A 24,157-nucleotide genomic window follows, 5' to 3' on the forward strand; every position below is an offset into this window, starting at 1 on the left:
TATTGCATTACTCACATTATTATTAAATTTAAAAATTAATTTAAAATATATTGAACTACATATTTTATAAAATTTAAAATTTCCATCATATTTGAATTTTCATGATTTTTTTAAAATTTCTGTTTATTTTGTTAAATGTAACTTGATTGTTGTTAAACTCAAGTATAAATAATAAATTAAGCCTAGAAAATTATATTTATTTTTAAAAATATTTATTAATTTTAATATTGAATTTTATAATTGTGAAAATATATTAAAATGTTAAATACAATATCCAAAATGACAGTAATTGATACTAAACTAGCTAATTTTCAAATCAAAAGTAGTTAATTTAAAATTAATTTAAATTTAATATGCATAATTAAATTATATGTTTTTTTGATAAAATTAGAATATGCTTTTATGCTTTCATCTTTTATAATAATTCAAATAAACATTGCTAAATTATTGTTTTTTATTTTAAAAAATAATGAGTAATATATTTATAAAATATGTAGTTCAATATATTTTAAATTAATTTTTAAATTTAATAATAATGTGATCAGTGATGCAATAATAATTAAAAAAATATGATAAGTAGTTTAATATTGTTTTAAAATATAAAATATGTAATTAAACTTGGGAAATAAAAAAGATGGGAAAACAAGGAGGGGTTATGTTGCAATATTCCTATTTTTTTTGTTGGGTGATTTTGGCCCTTTGTTGGCCGGCACCATTTTCCCTAAAAAAATATTTTTTTAATCAGATAAAAGAGTGTCGGCCATAAGTGTGCCAGCACCCAAAAATTTTTTTTTGGAAAAAAATACATGGTGCCAGCCATCTAGTGTCCAAAACTCCAAAAATTATTTTTTAATAGAAAAAAAGTGGTGCCAGCCATCTATTTCCCATAACCTAATTTTACTGTTTATTTCAGGTCATTTTGGTGAATATTTTTAAATCAGGGTCATTTTTATAAATATCATTTTTTTTAAAGTTAGATTGGTAAAATAGTTGTTTTTATAATATCATCATTCATTTTATTATTAAAAATTAATAAGATACTTTTAAAAATTATTGTTTATTTATTTTTATATTAGGCAATATTGATAATTTATTTTTTATTTTACAAACTACCTTAAAAATTAATATATTTTTATTTTTTAAATATTTTAACAACAGTGTAACCAATAATTTCATTACATTTAAATAAAAATATCTTTTCCCCATCCTTGAAAGCTTCAATCAAGACTTCGGCTTAGTTTGGATGGGCGGTGTGTTTAGCTCCGGTGAGATTAAAAACAGCGGTGGCTGTGAGATTAGTTACTGTAGTAGTGAGATTGGATACTATAACGGTGAGATTAGAAATAGCGGTGGAGTGTATGTTTGAATTCAAACGTAATTGTAACGGTGAGATGAGAATAGAAAATAACTTTTAAGGACATTATATTATAATTGATATATATCAAAAGTTTTTTAAATTATTTTACTTTTATAAAATTATTAAAATATGTGAATTTATAAATTCATTTAATAAAATATTAAAATACATCTTTTAATATTCTATTTATTATCCTATAACATTAAAACAGCTTAATTGTCTTATTTTCACAACCATGTGAAAGATAAAGTGGTAAAAATTTGTTTACCGGTGTTTGACACTCTAGTCCAAAATTTCTTCACCAGTGCGTTGGAGGATTTTCACTGGCCAAATTTGGATGTTATCCATGGAAGTGGAGTTATTTAAAAGATCAGGTCCCCTTGTTAGTTTACAAAAAAAGGGAGCTTCGGAAATGGAAGTGGAGTCTGTCTTGCTTGCTTTGCTGTTGATAAATGCCCTTGCTTTTTCGCAGCTTAATCTGGCAGTTGAGGCAGCTGAGTCTGTTCCTCTATCACCATCGGATGATTTCTCGAAAGGGTTGAAAGCTTTGTCTAGGAGGAGTCGGCGAATAACTCCACCATCACCCAGGATTAATGCTCCTGTTCAATTCAAAAGGCCTCCTCTATTTCCTCGACGTCCTCCGCCGCCACGGTCACCACCACCTCCATGTCTGTGGCGTCCACCTACTCCGTTTGGATAAGACGATTGTTTCCCAGGTTACACACAGTTGATGAAGCTCTCATGTCATCAGCTTTTGTTCGTAAATTGTAAAACTTTAAAGTGCTTGTATGTTAGCAGCAAATACCAACTTTGTTTAGCTCTAATAATAATTAAATTTGTAATGATAAAAATAATAATATGTTAAATATAAAAATGAATAAATGTATGCATCACTTTCACTTAAACACTCGTTAAGAAATTGTTTAATAAGTATCCCTTGTCTTCCTTTCCCATCTCTTTGAAGTCTCCCGACCATCTCTATATGCAGCATAAATGATGAGCAGCTCCCCATCAACGAGGACCTGGGTCCTCAAAGGCCAACTCAAAAACAACAATCTCTACGTCTATGGAGCCTGGACTGCAGAAACTGAGAAACCTCCAACACCAAGCTCCCTGGTTCGGTGCAACTTGGACTTTCTGGGAAGGGCATTAAATACCCAACCACCATATTTATTTTGGCCACTCCACTCCAGTAATCATTTGACTCTGGCAGCCAAACCAATACGAAAGTCAAGTTGATGGGATGGGGGTCAAAATTCATGCACCAAGCAATCTACGCTGCTAAACCCAAGACCATTCTTCAGCTTGATGAGCCCAATGACCAGAGCCAATGCTGTACGACTAGCTCCATGAAACCCAAAATGCAGCAAGAAACTCATTGTAACGCCCCACTTTTGTTGTGTTTAGATTGTTAAAGTATGTTAAATAATTTAATTTGGTATGTGGTTAAGTGTCTAAATGTTTGTTTTAGGTCTTGAGTTTAATTCTTTTATTTTGGATTTTTTTTATTAATTTTGATATTATGTTAAGCTTGACTTTTTGGGCTTATCTTTTATTTTTATTAGATTGTTGATAAGTATAAGCTTACTGGTATACTAAACGGTCCATTATCCTCTCTCCCCCTTTCACGTTTTTTATCCCTGTTATTGTTTTCTATTTGGTTCTTACCTTTTTTCTTTTTTTTTTTCTCATTGAGCTTTTTCCTTTTCTTTTGCTTTGAATCTCCGATTTCGATTATAATCCAAGGATAGCGTAAGTTTTGTTAAATTATTTTGTTTTTATTTTAGTGTTAATTTAATTGATAAAATTTTATACTATTCAAATGATGAAATTATATTTTTATTATTATAAAAACTAAAATTTAATTTCAACCTTTCTAAAAATATTTTCTACCGTACCGTTCATAAACATGGCATCATAAGTCGAACAAAATTTATATAAATTTAAAAAAATTTTAAACACGGTTATGGAATCAGATTATGCTTCCACGTGACATTGAGGAATTGTATGTTCGTAACTGCTCTTTATGTTGTCATGAAAACGACCCGCTTTTCTCCAGGTTTGTCCTAACCTCTCTTACATATCTTGAAATAAGGGATGAAAAAATTATGAAAAAATTGTTCTCTCCAAACTGCGTGCCGTTAAATTTGGAAGTGCTTGAGGTTTCATTACGTGTCCAACTGGAGGAAATAATAGCATTAGATTTTGAATGGGACGGAAGAGGAATGCCTACCATGGAATTTTGCCTTCTAAAATTAAACATACTTACCTGAATTGAAGAGTATTTGCAATGTTGATGCAGTGGTGGTTTGTGAATCTCTTAAATGGATTGACGTAATAGATTGTCGGAAAATAAAAAGTATTTAGTCTTCCCCAAATCTGATCATCTTCACCGGCTCTCTCATTTTCTATTTATGTAGCGGTAGAGGAGTGACATTGGCATTACTTATATTTTCTTGTTTCTAGGCAACTTTGATGAATGCAATTGCAAGCTGTATTATATATTTGAACCAAACCTCATTTGTAATAAGCTTTGGTTATTGTATTTTGATGCTTGTTTCTGGTGTCTTCCTTTTCCATTCAATACTTTTCCTTCATAATATTCTATATCAACAAAACGCTATACATGTTGGAAAAATTGTGATATTTCAAAGGAATCAAATCTCATATTCTTAAACAAAGATTTTGAGACATTTGTTTATAAATCTTTATACTTCGTGAGTTAGAGGTAATCAAGTTGAGAAGGTAGATTATTGTGCATTAGATTCAAAAAGTTATTGTAATGGATTTTTGAATCTTCTAGTTTTTAAGAATATATTTTTTTTAGAATTTTTAGAGTCCAAGAAAAATAAACTTTTTAGCTAATAAAACTTATATTTATCCAAGTTATAAATAACTTAATCCATTGAAATTATTTTTAGTTAAATCCAAATTCATTGAACTATTTTCAAACTATTTCACTTACCTTTGCTATTTTTAGTCAATAAAATTCTTATATATATGGTTGGAAGCCAATGCAACTTTTGGATAAAAGCCAAATTTATCCTTTAAAAGATATATTTTTTTTTTGGAAGATTCAAGAATATAAAATAAAGAAATAGGATATTATCTATAAGACTAGATATTATACATGAATATTCTAGTTATTAAATATTTGTAAAATTAATAGTAAGGATATTGACATGTATCAACAATCCAACTAGGGGTGTGCATAATTCGGGTAAAACCGAAAAAATTCGGTTAACCAACCGAATTCGGTTAATCGGTCGGTTAACCGAATTTTTTCGGTCCGGGGTCGGTTAATTTTTTTATGATTTTTCGGTTAACGGTTAATTCGGTTCGAAACTGGTTGGTTAACCGAAAAAATTAATAAATAAAATTATCCAACCCAACCCAAACTCAATTACCCAACCCAATAAAACTAAAACTAAAGTTTACCCAATTACCCAATCCAATAAAACTAAAACTAAAAGACAACCCAATTTACTAAAGTCTAAAACCCAATTTACTTTAATAATTTATAAATTTTTTAAATTTTAAAAATAAAAAATAAAAAAAATCGGGTATTTTTCGGTAATTCGGTTAATTCGGTTAATTCGGTTAATTCGGGTAATTCGGGTAATTCGGGTAATTCGGGTAATTTTTAACCAAAAATAAAAAATACATAATTTTTGGTTAATTCGGTTAACCGACCTTATTAACCGAAAAAATTTCGGTTCAGTTAAATTTTTTTAAAAAAAAATCGGTTCGGTTAACGGTTAAAATTTTTAGAAGGTTGGTTAATTCGGTTATAGTAATTTCTGGTCGGTTAACCGAATGAACACCCCTAAATCCAACAGCCACTAAACTCTATAAATAGGAGTAAGGGCTTTCATTCTTGTAATTATAATTGTATTGTGTATTAATAAGAGTGTTTTCTTCTTTTGTAATTGTAAGTCTCAGTTAAACCTTAAGGGTTTGTTTGGTTGGGTGTAATGGCTAATCCATTACACCCCGAATCGGTGGCCCCACTGAATACAGCGTTTGGTTCGTTGTTTTCTCTAATACTGTTCTAATCCGTTGCAGACGGATTCCGCATTTTGGCTGCTTCACCACCGATTTGTAATCCCTTGCAACAGCAAAGATTAGCTAATCGGTGTCTTATTTACCCTCCCCTTGCCGAAATCGCCTCCAGCCGACCCTCTCCCTCCCAACATAAACAGAACGTGCCAGCGAACCAAACCTCTACCCGCTCCCGATTTCAGCTTTGCATCCTTCTCCGACTCGATGGTGTCAGATCTCCGGACGGCTTGAATCAGTAATCTCCGCCAAACTTATAACCTATTTCTTTCCTCTTTGCATGCGATTGTTTCAGTCCTTGGTAAATCGGCGTTTCGTTTCTTGCCGGTTATGGTTTTTTTTTCATTGTTTGTTTGTTTGTCCTGAATTACAGGTTCTTTGCTCCAACATTTTTCATATTATGTCTGCTTTATGTTTCTTTATTTTGCTTACTGTCTTGGATGATTTTTCTTGACAGTCTTGTTAATATCATTTTATTTTGCTGCTGACTGTCTGCTTTATGTTTCTTTCCATAGGTTTAGTTGTTTGATGAAAGTACTGGGGTTAACTGATGCATAATCAAATTTAGGCGTTGCTTAAATCACAAATTTTATTTATTTGTTTGGTTTTCTTTCTTGAAATTCAATTCTTTTACTTGGTAACAAATAGTGCAGCTTAGAAAGGAATATGATTTGTTGATGTTCTATTTCTGTAGTGGTTTTTTGTTTCTCTATTTTCTGTTTCTGTACCATGTTTTGTTCCTTTTACCATTTTTGCTTTTGTAGCTTAATTTATTATCAATGATCAGCATGTTCTCTTGTGTAGCCATTTTATTTAGCATGTTTTGTTTCTCTATCATTTACACACTGTTGTTACTGAAAATTAAATCTAAATTCAACCGAATGACATGGAATTATACAACAACTAACTTCAAATAAAAACATGATTTTAATCCATTGTTAGAAGTTAATAATCCTTTTCCTCACTTATAAACCATGAACGCATATCAGTAGGACATTTGTAGAGAAATTAATAGATCTGTTCCAACTGATATTCCTAGAGGTCTCATATTCTTGTTTGTGTTCCAACTTGTCAAGGAAAGGCTAGATTTTGTATTTCCATTTAAATAATCTTCTTGACCTTAATTTGTTTGTCATTTGGCATTGTGCATTGTTAAAGGCTTGTTGTCAGTATTTCATAATTTTCCTTATAATTTTCCCATCCATTAATTTTTGGTTTTCTATAATTCTTTAATATTGTCTCAAGTTCCCATCTGCAGTTTAATATATTGATTATGTAATCCACACATCATTATCTATCAAACTAAAGCAGTAGAGACAAGATTGTGAAATATTAAAACTAGTGCAACCAACTCATGATATTGTTATGATGAAAGTACTTGCTGTGCATTTTTCTTAGTCATTTAAATGAATAAACTCATTTAACAATCTTGTGCTTTTCCATGACAGAAATAAGAATATTATTTATCTTTTGTAATTAAATTATCTTTGAAAGGCTGTATGAGAATATGTATGTAAGCAAACTCTAATTGCACTGGTATTCCATTTTCATTTTTGTGAAAACATGTTTATTTTTCTAGTCAAATGCCTAGATGATGGTTCTTGTCTTTAGATTTCAAGGTTGTTAAATCAGAAAACAACATGCATCTGTTATTTATTCAGACCGAACATAAATCGGTTATGGTTTTTTTTTCATTGTTTGTTTGTTTGTCCTGAATTACAGGTTCTTTGTTGCTGCAGTTCATCATCGGTCTCCTCTCCGATTTCCTCATTACAGGTTAGTTTCCCCCCATTGCTTGTGGCTATACAATTGTTTGCAATGGCTATATAATTTATTTGCAGTGGCTCCATCTGCTTGATCAGTGAGAAATGAAAACAAAGGACTATGAATGCTCATGTCCTGTTTGGATTTGTATGCTTTTTGAGATTTTTGTTGAATAGAAACACTCTGATATTCTTTCATGGCTACTGCAATGTTGAAGTGCATATAATGAGCTCTAGAATGTCATGCATAGTCCTGGTGCTGTTAATTTTGAATGCTTTGAAATGTTTGAAATGGCTTTGTTAATTTGGTACTGTTAATGCTTTGATACAAATGAAATGGTGCAACTGTCGAATATTTATGGTTATATGTCTACCTTAAAAGATGTTTTATAAATTGTTTTCATTCATTAAAAAAACCAGGTTATAATTTAAAAAGGTGGTCATATGTTATATTCCTTTGTCCCCAAAACCATTAATGAGTACTATATAATTTAAAAAGGGCATCAAACTTTTGTACCAATTCTTGTATTAAAAAGGAAATTCATGGACAGAATGTTGTTATAAAAAGGAGCAATATATAATTTGGTACTTGTGTTTTTTCTTTTTTTAATCTATTGTTTGTATTTGATAAATATTTTGATACTTAAAGATAATGGTGTACCAATTCTTCGTTATAATTTAAAAAGGACATCAAACTTTAGTACCAATTCTTGTATTAATATCAATTATGATAAAAATATAACGATTTTGATACTTTCAAAGATCTCGTTCAAATTTAATCATTATTAAAATAAATTGTGCTAACTTTAAGCTGAAATAAAAATTTTATTTATGTTATTTAAGGTATATTAAAATATAATTAAAATCATTTTGATTATATAATATTTTTAATTGAAATATAATTAAAATCATTTTGATTATATAATATTAATATAAAACTATACATTTAAATTGAAAATATAAATAAAACATGGCATAACAATTAAATTTTAATATTAATAGAAAAAATATTTATTATTGATATTAATAATTCAAAATTTTTTTTCCATAATATTTTTACCTGTGTGTTATAAATTATTTATTACTTATGGAGTGTTTACCTCTTTATTATTATTTGATTACAAAATATTATCATTTTCTATATGTTAAACACAATATATTATTAATTCATTTTATTTATCTTTAAAATATTAAATTTGTTAATAGCTATCAATCATTTATGCAAATTTTTACTAATAATTTTACTAATTAAAAATAAACACGTGCCATCTTGATTCTTTTAGATTCATGTTATCCCCCATATAATCCTATCAACTCCCCCAAAATTAATAACCTAGTTGCTCGCATTTTTAATTTGTTTGTCTCTCAATTATTTTTATAAAATTTAATTTGCATCTTCAATTCTTTGATAGTGTGTTCTAAATTAATATTGTTTAATTTTTTTTATAAAGTGTAATTGCAACTTCAACTCTTTGATAGTGTGTTCTAATTTTAATATGTTGCAGTAATGGCTCGTCTGCCTTTAATTGCACAAAGTGTGAGGCGAAAAAGAATTGGTATTGCATTGACATTATGGTTGGAACTCTGTAGAATTGCGATTTGGTTCTTATTTAGAATGGGTGCCAGCCTTAGCCTACATACTTATAGACCAAGGATTAGGTCCTATACCTTAGATTTTTATGCAAAACGGGATTATGTGAAAAGGCTTGTATATGCTAGTGACGAGACCTGTGTTTCACAAGTTAGGATGAATAGAACCGCCTTTTTTAAATTATGTGAGATGTTAGAATCGATAGGGGGATTGAAGTCGTCAAGAAACATGCTGGTTGATGAGCAAGTAGCAATGTTTTTACATATCATCTCCCATCACCTGAAAAATCGAGTTATCAAGCATCACTTTAGAAGGTCCGGGGAAACTGTTAGCAGAGCATTTCATAGTGTTTTAAATGCTGTCATACGCTTACAAGATGTCTTATTTAAAAAGCTGGAGCCAATTACAGCCGATTCTTCTGACACAAGGTGGAAATGGTTTAAGGTATTAGACTGAGTTTTATATATAGCTTGTACAACATTTACTTGACTTAGATTTAAGTTAGTATTCTAAATCAAGGTTTTATATCATGTGATATAGAATTGCTTAGGTGCTCTTGATGGAACCCACATCAAGATTAGGGTGCCAAAAATAGATAAAGCTAGATATCAAACCCGAAAAGGGGACATAGCAACAAACATGCTAGGTGTTTGTACACCTGAGATGCAATTTGTTTATGTTCTTCCTGGTTGGGAAGGTTCAGTTGCCGATGGACGGGTGCTTCGAGATGCCATTAGTAGAAGACATAGACTAAAAGTTCCTCATGGTACAGTGTATAGTTAGAGGAATTTGAATTATTCATTTAGCCTACATACTTTGTTTGCTGAATTAATCATGTTGGGTAAAATTTATTTTATAGGTTGTTATTATCTAGTTGATGCTGGATACACAAATTCTGAGGGATTTCTTGCACCATTTAGAGGACAGCGATATCATCTGAACGACTGGCGTCAGGGTTATCAGCCAAGTTCCCCGCAAGAGTTTTTTAATATGAAACATGCCTCAGCACGTAATGTCATTGAAAGATGCTTTGGCTTATTAAAACTTAGATGGGGAATACTTAGGAGTCCATCGTTTTATCCTGTACGGGTGCACAATAGAATTATTATAGCATGTTGTTTGCTACATAATTTTATTCGAACTCATATGAGTATTGATCCCATTGAAGCGGAGGTGGGAGAAGGATTACCTACTAATGTGGTGGATGACGATGAATCGAATATCACAAAATATTCATCCATCGGATGCTTGGGCTACTTGGAGGATGGAACTAGCCACCCAAATGTTCGATGAATGGCAAGCATCTAGAAATTAGTTAGGTTTAGGGACAAATTGAGTTTGAATTGATTTGTTGATGTTATTTTATGTATCTAGTTTATGAAACTTTGGTGGTCTTTGATACAAATTTTGTATTGTACTAAACTTGGTTGAATTATAATTTAATTATCTTTTCATTCAGCATGTGTTATAAATTTAAATTTAGTATTGAACTACCGATATAATATTATAAATTGTTAACCTTTTGATTCATGATATTCAAAATAGTAAAATAATGTTAATTTGTTTTTTTTTCTTAAGAACAATATGTCAGGTGTTCCACCAACGGGTGCTTCTTCTCAAGCTTCTCGAGGGAGCAAAAGAAAATGGGTTCCAGAAGAGGATGCAGCCTTGGTTTCTTGCATGGTGGATTTGCACAATGTAGAAGCATTTAATGCTGATACCGGGTTCAAAGCCGGTTATTTGAACGAGCTAGAGAAAATGCTAGAAAAGGCTTTACCAACAGCAATGTTGAAGGCGAAACCAAATATTGAATCTCGGATTAGGTGCCTAAAAAGGGAATGGTTAGTCATCTACGACATGCTTAATGGCCAAAACAACAGTGGTTTTGGTTGGGACGAGCATAGGCAGCTCGTTGTTGCTGAAGATGCAGTTTGGGAATCCTATGTAAAGGTAAAATGTATTTCAAGTATTCATTTGTTTTTTTACAAAACTTATAACTAATATGATTTCCTCATTTTTTTAGAGTCACAAAGAAGCCTCTCAGTTCAGACATCGTACTTTCCCTTACTACAACCAGCTTACTGCGATATACGCAAGAGATCGGACGACTGGGAAAGACGCTCAAACAACTGCTGATGTTCTTGAAGAAATACATGCTGAGGATGAACGTACTACAGATATGAATGAAGAGAGAAACACATTCTATGACTGCGAAGCTGAGGTCTCTTTAGACGACATGGATGTTTCTGGTACAGATCCGCGAGGAGATAGAGACCAAGGGGGTTCCTCATCTTCAAACAAGAGAAAGAAGAAATCTGATGCTCGTGATAATGTGTATTCTTCATTTGAGGAGGCTGCCACCTTATTGGGGGAAAAAATCCAGGCCATTGGCGATAAAATCAGTATGAGTATTGCCTCCGAGGTGGTAGTTCAGCAGAAGTCAGAAGAAAAGATGGAAGAGAAAGCTTCAAATTTATATTCAGCCTTATGGTCAATTGAAGGTTTAACCGACGATCAGCGGTATGATGCTTTGAGTAAAATTCCCGATCATCCAACTCAAATGATCGTTTTCTTCAGTTTACCTTCTGTTGCCCGATTGGAATGGGTCAGAAGATTTCTTTCTCACCATTAAATATCAATGTTCAAACTTTTTGATGTTGTAAAACTATATAACATATGGATTACGATGTACAATTTCATTTTCATCTAACTTTTTCTTAGTATAAGTTAATTATGTTTATGCAGAATATAATTCTCAAATTATCTTGATCTTAGTAAATTCATAAGAACATTTTATGAAATTATATTTAATAATAATTATTTTAAATTGTATTTAATCATATATTTTAATTAAAATATATTTAATATTAATTATAGTATCATATATTATGATTTGAATAAATTATATAAGAATATGAATTATTAAGAATTTTATTAAATTATATATTTTAATTAAAATATATTTAATAATATTTATGTTAATTTATATTTTACAGTATCATATATTATGATTTGAGTAAATTAATATAAGAATATTAATTATTAAGAATTTTATTAAATTATATATTTTAATTAAAATATATTTAATAAAAATTATGTTTAAATATGATTAAATTATTTATTACTGATAATAATAATCTTATTAAAATTTAAATAACAATAACAATAATCGTTTACCAAAACAAATTTATGCTAATTATAAGAATTTTATTAAATTATATATTTTAATTAAAATATATTTAATAATAATTATGTTTAAATATGATTAAAATATTTATTACTGATAATAATAATCTTATTAAAATTTAAATAACAATAACAATAATCATTTACCAAAACAATTTTATGCTAAGGGTATTCTAGTCATTTTAGTTTTTTCCAGTATGCTATTACACCTCTATTCCATTCAACCAAACACAAGATTACTATTACGCCTCTATTCCATTACATTCAACCAAACAGTGGATTAGCTATTACACCTCTAATCCAATACAGCGAACCAAGCGCACCCTAAGTTTCTAAGCACTTAGTGCACTTGGATTAGCTTTTATATATAGTGCACTAATAAGTTAAAAAACAAAAGATTAACCGACTTCAGAAATTTAGTGTAGCATTAATTGTAGGTCCGGCGAAATATCCTTAAAGACAGTATCCAACACGTCTCTAGTTATTCAACTTGTATTTTTTATTCTTTAAATTGAATATTTACAAGAATGCATACCAACACTTTTAATTCTTTGATTTCTATTCATATATATTTATATCATCCATATTTATTCATACATTCAAAGTTGGGAGAGCTGTTGTGATTTCATGAGCTTGGAGTCTTAATTTAATCCCGACAAAACCTTAACAAATCATCAGCAAATGAGATTCAGTTACAACCGATTGGATGATCAAAGAATAAAAATTGTTTCTATAGTTACGCATCGTATCGTGAAGATTCGAGAATCCTAAAGGAATAATTGATAAGGGATTAGATTGTAAAGGGATTAATAGAGGATGTGGGTAACATGGAAGCAAACTTTGACAAGTGTCAGACTATGCTAAGAACATTAGTTGATAATTGATTGTTAGAAAATGTAGGAAATGGAAGAGTGAAAATGCATGATTTTGTAATAGATATGGCTAAACTAATCACCAATGAGTTATATGAATCATGAATTATTATTGCAACTTTAACCTATGTATAATCAAGCTCCAACATTTATAATTTTTATTAACTAAAATGATACAATAAATCAAAAACAATCAAAACTTAAAATAATTCAAATTTAATAAAAATCAAAATTAAAATTAACTTTGTTGATATGGTAATGCAACGAGAAGACATGGGGAAGGACATGGTTGTGATTATGGAGGTTGGTTCATCCAGTCGGGATAGAGAGCCAAATACTACAGAGAGTGAGAATGAAGAGATATGCAAACAAAGTGTTGAGGGGAACTTTTTTCATCATTCTTAGAAGTATTTATTGACGAGGTCCTGTAACAGCCCGATTTTGGGTCTAGTCGGAACAGTGGTTTCAGGACCACAAATCCGACGAGGAAAAATGTAATCGCCTGAATTTTCAGGGGTGTCGGAACGGTGATTCGAGATCATTGAATCCGACAAATAAGTAGAAAATATTATTAATTTAGTGAGTATAAGTTAAATGTGAAGTTAAAAATTTTTTGAAATAGTGAATAGTGCACTAGAAATAAATATTAAAATAATTAGAATAAAAAACGAGGTATCGAGACCTCAGAGATTTTAAACCGAGCCATAAATATTTATAAAAAATATTTATGGACTGTTAAAAAGTTAGTATTAAAGTTTCGTTAAAAAATTTTAAAGTTTCGATAATTAATTGAACAAAAAGAACTAAATTGTAACAAATGCAAAATTATGGGAAATGATTAAATAGCTTAAATGATAAAAAGAAGAGGGCTTAAAAGGCAAATAGACCCAATGTCTATTTGGGTTGGACGGCAAAGACATGAAATCAGCAAGAAAGTAAGGAGAATTAAGAGCAAAATTGGAATATTGCAAAATTACTTAATAAAGCTAGGATCAAAGTGGAATTATCGAGATTTCTCTTTATTTTTCTGCATTCTCATCAGCTAAACACCATAGAAGGGTTTTCTTAAGCTGGTTTTTCATATTTTTACTGCAAGTTCAATTCTTGATTATTTCTTGAAATTTTTGTGTTTTGTGACTTTTACAACTAGGCCCACTTGTTGAATTCATTAGTTTTTAATTTTATGAAAGAAGTTGAAAGTTGCTATGAATATGTGCTGGAAGTATATGATGATTTAGAATGGAATTAGAGCTATCCTCAGAACACTAGTAGATAATTGTTTGTTAGAAAATGTAGGAAATGAAAGAGTGAAAATGCATGATCTTGTTAGAGATATGGCTAAACTTATCACTCATAAGTTGTATGAATCATGAATTAACATTGCAACTTTAACACATGTATTGTTAAGCTCCAACATTTATATTTTAGATCAATTAAGATCATACAATAAAAAACAACCAATCAAAACTTAAAATAATTCAAATTTAATAAAAATAAAACCCAAAATTAACTTTATTGATATAGAAATACAATAAAGAGGAGATATGGGAAAGGACATGGTGGTGATTTTGGAGGTTGATTTACCCAGTTGAGAGCGGAGAGCTAAGGACTACAAAGAGTGAGATTGAAGAGTGTATATAGGCAAAATGTTGAGGGTAAGTTGATAGAGTATATGTTTGTATGTTTGGAGAGTCAATCATTTCTTCATCGTTCTTGGGGGTATTTATTGTAGGGGGTCTTGTGAAGGTTGTTAACATGCTAAATTTGCCATCTAACCATCATTACGGAACGTGTGGGGAGATGGGATGAGAATGCCTGTGATGAGACAGAATTTGTTATTCATTATAATACAATAGTGCAGAGTAGTTGAGCTCACACGAGAGTTGGTAACCAACAATATCACGTTTTTACCAAAAGGTCAAGGGTTCAAAGCAATGAGTAGTTCGTGTTTGTCTAGATAGTTAGGACGAGAGATGAAACTTGGGGCAGCCTTTGAAATATAATAAAAAGCCAAAAACAAAAACAGGTTAAAATGGTAAAAGGCTAATCCATCGCAGCTTCTTTCTCTCTACCTACTGACGATAAGCAGCAAATTTCAGAATATTAAACATGACATCATATGCATACAAAACTTATATAAATTTAAAATTCTTAAACACAATTACGAAGTCATAAAAATACAAACTGTCTTTTAATTAAATATGGTAGGTGCATTAATTTAAAATTCTTAAAGGAGTTGATATATAGGGAGATTGATAAATCAGTTTTTATAATATCATCATTCATTTTATTATTAACAATTAATAAGATACTTTTAATAATTATTTTTTATTTTACAAACAATATTAAAAAATTAATATATTTTTATTTTTAAAATATTTTAACAACTGTGTAACCAATAATTTCATTACATTTAAATAAAAATATCTTTTTCCCATTCTTGAAAGCTTCAATCAAGACTTCGGCTTAGTTTGGACAGACGGTGTGTTAACCTCCGGTGAGGTTAAAAACAGCGGTGGCGATGAGATTAGTTACTGTAGCAGTGAGATTAGAAACAATAGTGGAGTGTGTGTTTGGATTCAAATGCAGCTGTAGCGGTGAGGTGAAAATAAAAAAGACTATTAAAGACATCAGATTAGAATTGATATATAATAGAAGTTTTTAAATTATTTTACTTTTATAAAATTATTAAACTATGTGAATTTATAAATTAATTTAATAAAATATTAAAATGTGTCTTCCAATATTTTATTATAAATATTTTAATAAATTATATAATCAATTTAAATTATTTAATAGATAAAATGATAATTATTTTTAATTTTTTATAGTTAAATATTCTTTTATAACAATAATAAATATTATTTTCACAAATAATAACATTATACTTGGATCAAATTTTGATGTATCTAAACGAATAATTTTTAATAAAAAAAATAGTAACATAAGATATAACAAGTTTCATTATTACTAGAAATTAAGTTATGATACAAAATGTTTTTATAAACATGAATTCATTATACTATAATACAAATACACTCCGAACTTATAGTACTCAAAGTTGTTCTTTTGAATGAAATTGATGAACACTTTAACAGCAGGAGAGGTCTCGATGAAACCCTTGAAAAAACCTTTAAATTAAATTTTTTTACCATGGTACTTAAACTTTTCTTTTAACCTAAATTGATACATAAAATTATATTTCTGTTAACCAATTCAGTCCACCAAAATTAGAGTATACCACGTGACGCTTCAGTTCAATTAGAAAACTCCACGTGACATTCATAAGTACTAAAAGGAAAAAAATAGATTTATAAATTCTAAAACTAAATACAAATTTTAAATTTAAAAATAATTTATCAAATAAAAATCTAATTAAAAATTTTAGTAAGCTATCATTTTATTTTGACTCAACATTGATTATAGTTGGCCTAATAGTATTTTTAAGTTTTATATTATTTTTAGTTTTCAAAATTTAACTATTTTTTTAATTCTAAAATTTTGATTATATTTTTTTGGTTTTTTTAAAACAAATATTTAAACTATATATATATATAAGCTCTAGAAATCTGAAATAATTTAAAAAATATTTGTTTCAAAAAGGCAAAAAAACAGTATAATAATTTTTTAAAAAAATTGGAAAAATAGTTAAATTATGATAACTGAAAAGAATATAAAAGTTTTTAGAAAATTTTTAAAAAATTAAAAATATTTTTCACACAATATATATAAATCTTAAAATAATTTTCTAATATAAAACTTGAAAATACTATTAAGTCAAAATCGATCAATCCCGGTCAATTTCATTTCAAAGTCAAATGCTAATTTTCAAAAATTTCTATTTTATAAATTATTTTTATAATTTTTATTTATTATTAAACTTTTTTAGAATTTAGAAATTTATTTTTATTTTTAATAGATATAGATGTCATGTAACACTTAATTTCTAATTGGATTAAAGTGCCATGTGACACAATTTAATTTGGCCACATTTCAATAATTTTTTTAACAGTGGTGGACTGAATTAGTTAACAAAATGTAACTTTAGGAATCAATTTGGCCAAAAAAAAATTCAGGTACTAATATGAGAAAAATGATATACTTTAGGAGACAAATAACATGAACCTTTATATTAGGGGTTAGATTACATTTTGTCCCCTCAACTCAAAAATAGACAAATTAGTCGCTATATGTTAGATTAATGAGTAAATTGGACATTTTGTTAAATTTTACATCAATTTCTATTGATAAAAACTAGTTCTTGTACATCATCATGAGATACATATGACACACCACATGTAATTGTTTAGTTATTACATTAACCCTATCAGTTTTTAACATATATATCACAGTATAGTACCCGAACTTGACAACTTGTACCTACTTGACACTTTTTTTTTTTACCTAATTGGTTCATGAACTTGAAAACTGCAAATTAACTTAATTTTTTAGATACTTGACTAATATTGCCAAATTTATCATCTTCAATCAATTAGATTATGCCATGTATATTAAAGAACCAAGTATATTATGTCACGTGTACAAAAAATAATTTAATTTAAAAAATTTTAATTGTTATTAATTAAAATAAAAAACTTCTAATTAATTAACTGATATTTTATGTCTACTTCCGTTTCTTCTTCTTCTTCTCTAAGTTTCAACCAAATCTCTAGTCCGCCCTCGTTCTCTGCGCCAACATTGCCGGCACTCAGTTTGGGTAGTTTGAATCAAGGGACTCTCTTCTCCCCTTTTATTATTTTTTTCTTTTTATTGATTATTGGCTATAGGTTTATTGAGTCTTTGGTTGAGTGGTGGGCGACGAGTTTGAGGCTTGTTTTAGGAGGGGTCAGGTGAGTCAGGGTCGATAATCGTGCATGTCACAACTGTATTTTATTCGGATTAAGCTCAATTCGAATTACGTGTTTTTTTTTTAAATTTCTTAGTTATTAATTATTATTTATGGGGGACGGTTTTACAAAGGGAAGTTGAGTAAGAGAAGAAGGGGGATTATCTCTAAAAGAGAAGTCTAAAGACTACAGCTCCATTTCTTTCACCTCCATTGAGTCTCATACTCTAATTACTTACATACTACCATCAAAACCCCACACATTTCCTCAACCTTGACCGTTAACCCGTCCCTGGGTTTGAAACAGTGAAAGCATTCAACTTTGGTTACTGGACAGTGATGATTCCAAGGAAGACCGGTTTCCATCATATTTGTGACCAAACAAAGAGTCTGCAACTTTATTAAGGAGAAGAAAAGGAAAAATTGAAGAGGCCTTCCTTGACTCGTGATATTCAAATCTCAAAGTACCATTAGTCCCATTTGCATTATTTTCATCCTTTACCTTCACCATCATCTTATTATCATCATCATTTTCTATGTTGTTGAATGTCATTCTGATGTTGAAATATTATGGAAAATTTACGTGTGTCATGTAGTATATATATTTGGACTATTTTGGTCGAAACATTTTTTTAAATATTTATATTATTTCAATAGTTATAGTTGAAAATTTTTAAATGATTTAAAAGTTATAGCACTTGATTATTAATCAAGAGTTTTTACTATTTATAATGATGAGTTATATTTTTTATTGTTAAAAGTTATATTATTTAATTATATTTATTTAAATATGAATAATTATATTTATTGTAAAAAGATGTAATTGTCTATAATTGGCAGTTATAAATTTACGAAGAGACAAAAAAACTCTTATCATTCATTTGTTTAATAGAATAAAATAAGAAACAAAAATTTCTTTTCATTCTCTTCCATCTTTTGCTATTTTTAAATTGTTGTATAAAAATTAAATGCAAAAAATCGTTATAGAAATCATGCATAAAATAATAAAATCATGCACGCACTAACACTTATCAAATTAACTTGTATCATTATCATTGACGTTTAGCACAAACCTGCATAAAATCATGCTTTTTCTTCCTCAAGTGTATTTGTAAAATATTTTTATAAAATAATAAGATATCCTTTTGACACGATAATACTATTGGAAGTCATTGCTAGGATTCTGTAAAAACTTTAAATAATTATTCATTGTGAAAAAAAATAAGATTTTTAAAATCCATTTAAGAATGATTGCCGAATTCAAATATTTGATCTACTATAGTTAAATCCTAAAAGTAACTCAAATTTAATAGAAAAAATTCCCAAAATAAACTTAATTTCTTGAAATGTAAATTAGTCTAATCCAAATCAAATGAGGTAATTATCGCATAGCAAATGTCAACATTTTCATGATACATCAAATAGAAAAAGACAATATATAGCACTTAACCCAACTTAATAAAATTATGAAAATTGTAGGTGAATTTTGATTAAGTGAATGCAGGGAGAGAAAATCCATTTGAGTTGAGTGTCTTTTCTAGTAGTGTGTGAAATCGTATTATTTGCAACTTGTAAGTAAGGTGGTTTATTTCATCTCCTAACAAGTTAATTCAAAGAAGTATTTATTAAATTTCACATTTTTAAATTTTGCGGTGACTGTCTATTTTTATCCATATATATAATCCCCAAACATGTGTTCTAAAACTAGTTCACACCTATTAGGCACATGAAACTGTGGAAGAGTAAAAGAATAAAAATTGGACTTATTCAACGGTTGAGTAATTCGTTCGGTCCGATAAGTTCGACTTAACTTTGGTAATCAACTCAAAACTTTTAAAATTCTAATTAACTTAAAGTATTTTGGCACTAATTACGGCTATAATTGGATGAAGGATATTTGCAATATTATCACATTATGCACCTACAAATATATGATTCTATTAAGAACGTTAACTTTGTCAACTCCGGGGTGATTAAGTTAGAAATATATAATAATAAAATCAATAGAAAACAAGCAAAATGTCAAACAACCACATTTTGAAAGTTTGAAATTTAATTTTCAACTAGAATATTCTAGGATTTGCTTCTTCAATTACAAGACCATCACTAGTTTTTCTTTAAGTCACATAGTTGTATTTCTTTCCTTATTCCAGTTCTTGATTCGGTATATCTTTGCTATATATTGTATATTTATGATATCGTAGCCGCTTCTGTAGCTTATTTCTGCGGTGTTCATTTTATATTCAAAGCCAATCAATTCTTGGTCTCCGGTATGTTTCACTTCAGCCTTTACTAATAGGGATTGGTAATTTGAAGATAGAATTCTGATGATGGTTGGATTGATCTCTGTGAGGATTCTTTGTTAAATGGATTCAGAATGAGTGCAGGATATTGAAATTATTTCATACAAGTATTTTTAATTTTCTTTAACATCTATAATTTACAATATAGAAAAGAGATTGCCATTTTACTCGTGAGTGAAAGGCTTTTTAATTATGCCCCTCAATTATTGCTTTCATTTCATTAATCGTTAGATGAGAGCTTTTCTTGATTTACATGTCTCTATAGAACCCACATATTTAATATCTTGTTAAAAAATTTGTGGAATCCATGTATGCACAGAAATTTAGACCTGACAATGCATTCTTAGTTTCTAACATATTGCATGTTATGCAGCATTCCTGACTGAGAGCTATGGATTATTTTCTGAATAAGATTGATAAACACTTGGACAATCACAGAAGCCTCGATCAGAATAAGAATGAGCTTAAAAGGAAATTAAATGATTTGAACGGTCTGAAGGAAGACATAGAATCTAGACTGAGCTCAGAGCTGCAGCCAACAAAGAAACTAAAGAAAGGGGTCCAAATATGGTTGGAAAATGTTGAAAGAATCAATGGCGAAATACAAAGCCTTGATGGAAGAATCGGAGAAAGCAGTGCTCTTACACGTGGTTTCCACGCAAAAGATGTGTTAATGAGGATGAAGGAAGTTGAAGAACATATTCAACAAGGCAAATTTTGTGAAGGTTTGGTGGTTGACAATCCTCAACGGATTGGACAAGTTTTATCGACTTCAACTCTATCAGGTGAAGCTACGAAGTTATGCATCGAAGAAATTTGGCAGTGCTTGATGAATGATGAGGTTCGAAAAATTGGAGTTTGGGGGATGGGAGGAGTAGGGAAAACAAGCATTATGAAGCATATAAACAATCGACTCTTGAAAGAGACCCACAAGTTCGATGTTGTGATTTGGATCACTGTATCAAAGGAGATGAGTCTTGCTAAACTGCAGAAAGACCTTGCAAGTAAACTTGATGTAAAATTTTCTGGCAATGAATGTGAAACAACAAGGGCAGGGATGTTGTTTGAAACATTGTCTTTCAAGTTCAGTAGGTTTGTGATCATCTTGGACGATGTATGGGAGAAGGTTTCCTTTGAGCAGGTAGGAATCCCTGAGTCATCTAATGGGAGTAAATTAGTGTTAACAACGCGATCACTTGATGTGTGTCGACATGTGGGTTGTAATAGAGTAATTCAAATAAAGCCTCTTGCTGAAGAAGAGGCATGGAACTTGTTCTTGGAGATTGTAGGTGGGAATATTCTAAATATTCCAGGATTGGAACCAGTTGCAAAATCAATAACTAAGCATTGTGCGGGTTTGCCCTTGGGAGTAATTGTTGTAGCTGCTTGTATGAAGGGACTTGATGACCTTTTTGAATGGAGGAATGCGCTAAAGGAACTAAGTTTAGCAAGACAAAGTGTTAATGGATTGGAAGATGAGGTGATCCAACAATTGCGATTTAGTTATGATCGTTTAAAGGATCAAAAACTTCAACACTGTTTCCTCAACTGTGCCTTATATCCTGCAGAGTTTGCAATCAGAGAGATAGATCTTGTTCATCTTTGGATTGCAGAAGGACTTGTCGAAGAAATGAACAGTAGGCAAGCAGAGTATGACAAGGGTTGTGCAATAATGAATAGACTCATAAACAACTGTTTGTTAGAAGTTCCTACGGAAACAGAAAATGGAAGATGTGTAAAGATGCATGATCTTGTAAGGGACATGGCATTACATATCACATGTGGAACACCTCGATTCTTGGTAAAAGCTGGCATGAGATTAACGGAGCCACCAGATATACAAGAATGGAGAAAGGACCTAGAAAAAGTTTCATTGATGGAGAATTGGGGGTTACAGCTTCCCTATCCTTTGGAAATATTGCCACCAAAGTGTCCGATGCTCACAACACTATTGTTTTCTGGTTGTAATATACAAAGCATTCCAGAAGGCTTCTTCAAGCATATGCACGGACTCAAGATTCTTGATCTTTCTGCAAATCCTATCAAGAATCTCCCAGATTCCATTGTTAATTTGAAGAACCTCACGGCGCTATTGCTTCGTCATTGTCGAAGTTTAGAGAAGGTGCCATCATTGTCAAAACTTAAAGTCTTGAAGGAGTTGAATCTTGAAGCAACAAGTATCAAGGAAATCCCTTGTGGGATGGAAAACTTGTTGAAACTCAATTACCTGAATTTGAATGGTATAGGAGACCTACATGAGATTCCTGATCGAGCATTATCAAAACTTTCTTGCCTTCAAGACTTGATTGTTGGTGAAACATTGATAAGTGGAAAAGATGTTGGTGGATTGAAGAAACTGGAAATTCTTAAAGGGAGGTTTTTCGACTTGCACAACTTAAATGCGTATGTCCAAGCTTTACATGGTCGAGAAGAACCTCTTGAATACATCATCCGCGTGGGTGAGAGAGGATGGGTGGAGCAAATTAATACAAGAAAGTACATAGAGTTATGTGGTTGTAATATCTATACCAATTAGATTGTTGGTGCAAGAGGCAGCAACAAGCTGTTTCTAGTCTTGCTTGAGTAGTAAGCCTCGAGGCTTGGTGAAGAAGCAAACTCGGAAGCAGAAAACAGAAAGATGAAACTAGCAAGTGAAAAACAGAAAAGAGAGAAGGAGATTGAATGAAAAATGAGCTGATATCTTTCATTAACACATCAACAAGGCATTAAGCCATTACATATATCAGTCAACAAGTAAAACAAACAAGTAATCACCTAATCAACTACCTAACTCCACTAATTTGCATTGAAACTTACAAGATTAGCTTGTACAACTTGCATTGCTGACTTTTCAGTCAATCAATATCAAAACATTTACCTACTTAGTTCAACATAAACTAGATTACAAAACAATCAAAATGAAACTAAAAACAGCAAATAGATTGGCAGCTTCAAACTTCAGTTGCTGCACACCATGGCACCACTGCTTGCTGCGATTCCAGGAGCATGACCACCTTTGTATGTCGTGCATGGCCACCTTTACATGGGAACTAAACTTAACACTCCTCCTTAGTTTCCATGCTAGTAACACCTAATTCCCTTTTGAATTTAACAAATTTAGACACATTGAGTGCCTTTGTGAAGATATCAGCAATTTGCACTTCTGAATTGCAATGAATCAGCTTGATTTCATGAGCTTGTTCCATCTCCCTTATAACATGCAACTTAATATTGAAGTGCTTGGTTCTACCATGAAAAATGGGATTTTTTGCAATTGCAACAGCAGATTTGTTGTCACAATAAATCTCTGTTGCCTCCTTTTGGTTTTGGTTTAAATCAGCCAAGATTTTTCTAAGCCATATGGCTTGGTTCACAGCAGATGCAGCAGCAACATATTCAGCTTCTGCTGTTGATTGTGCCACCAGACTTTGTTTCTTAGAACTCCAGCAAAACATGCCTGAGCCAAGACTGAATGCATATCCGGATGTGCTCCTCATGTCATCACTTGATCCAGCCCAGTCACTATCAACATAGCCTATTAGCTTCATGTTTTCAGCCCTTTTGAACAATACACCATGACCAATGGTGCCTTTGATGTATCTTAGCACTCTTTTAGCTGCTCGAAAGTGTTGATCATTGCAGCAATTCATGTATCTTGATAGCACACTAACAGCAAACATGATATCGGGCCTTGTGGCAGTCAAATACAACAGACTACCAATGAGACTCTTATACATGGTCTCGCAAATTGGTTCACCACTCCCTTGCCTCGAAAGCTTCACTCCAATAGCCATTGGTGTGCTTGTTGGCTTGCAGTTCTTCATAGAGAACTTGTCCAGGATCTTCATAGTAAAAGAACTCTGACTAAGAAAGATTCCCTTTTCTGTTTGGTTCACTTCCATTCCAAGGAAGTAGTTCATTCTGCCTAAATCAGACATTTCAAACATTTCCATCATTTTTCTTTTGAAATCTTCCAGCATTCTTCTATCTCCTCCAGTTACCAATAGATCATCAACATAGAGTGACAGAATAAGCTGAGTTTCAGCTTGGTTCTTCTTCACATACAGTGTTGGTTCACTGGGACTTCTCTCAAATTCCAAACTGAGCAAGTAAGAGTCAATTCGAGCATACCAGGCTTGAGGAGCCTGTTTCAGGCCATATAAAGCCTTTTTCAGTCTGT

The 24,157-nt window shown here is 30.7% G+C and overlaps 1 protein-coding gene across 1 annotated transcript; it reads left to right on the plus strand.

Moving 5' to 3' along the window:
• Positions 1-20,368: 20,368 nt before the first annotated feature.
• On the plus strand, positions 20,369-22,513 carry LOC107929732 (probable disease resistance protein At4g27220). Its single transcript, XM_016861243.2, has one exon. The coding sequence runs from the start codon at positions 20,369-20,371 to the stop codon at positions 22,511-22,513; it is 2,145 nt and encodes a 714-aa protein (XP_016716732.2).
• The last annotated feature ends 1,644 nt before the right edge of the window (positions 22,514-24,157 follow it).

This window comes from Gossypium hirsutum, chromosome D11 (genome assembly GCF_007990345.1).
Source record: "Gossypium hirsutum isolate 1008001.06 chromosome D11, Gossypium_hirsutum_v2.1, whole genome shotgun sequence".
In the NCBI taxonomy this organism is placed as follows: Eukaryota; Viridiplantae; Streptophyta; class Magnoliopsida; order Malvales; family Malvaceae; genus Gossypium; species Gossypium hirsutum.

Coding starts and splice junctions, on each gene's coding strand:
- LOC107929732 (XM_016861243.2), top strand. CDS start 20,369: ATGGATTATTTTCTGAATAAGATTGATAAACACTTGGACAATCACAGA.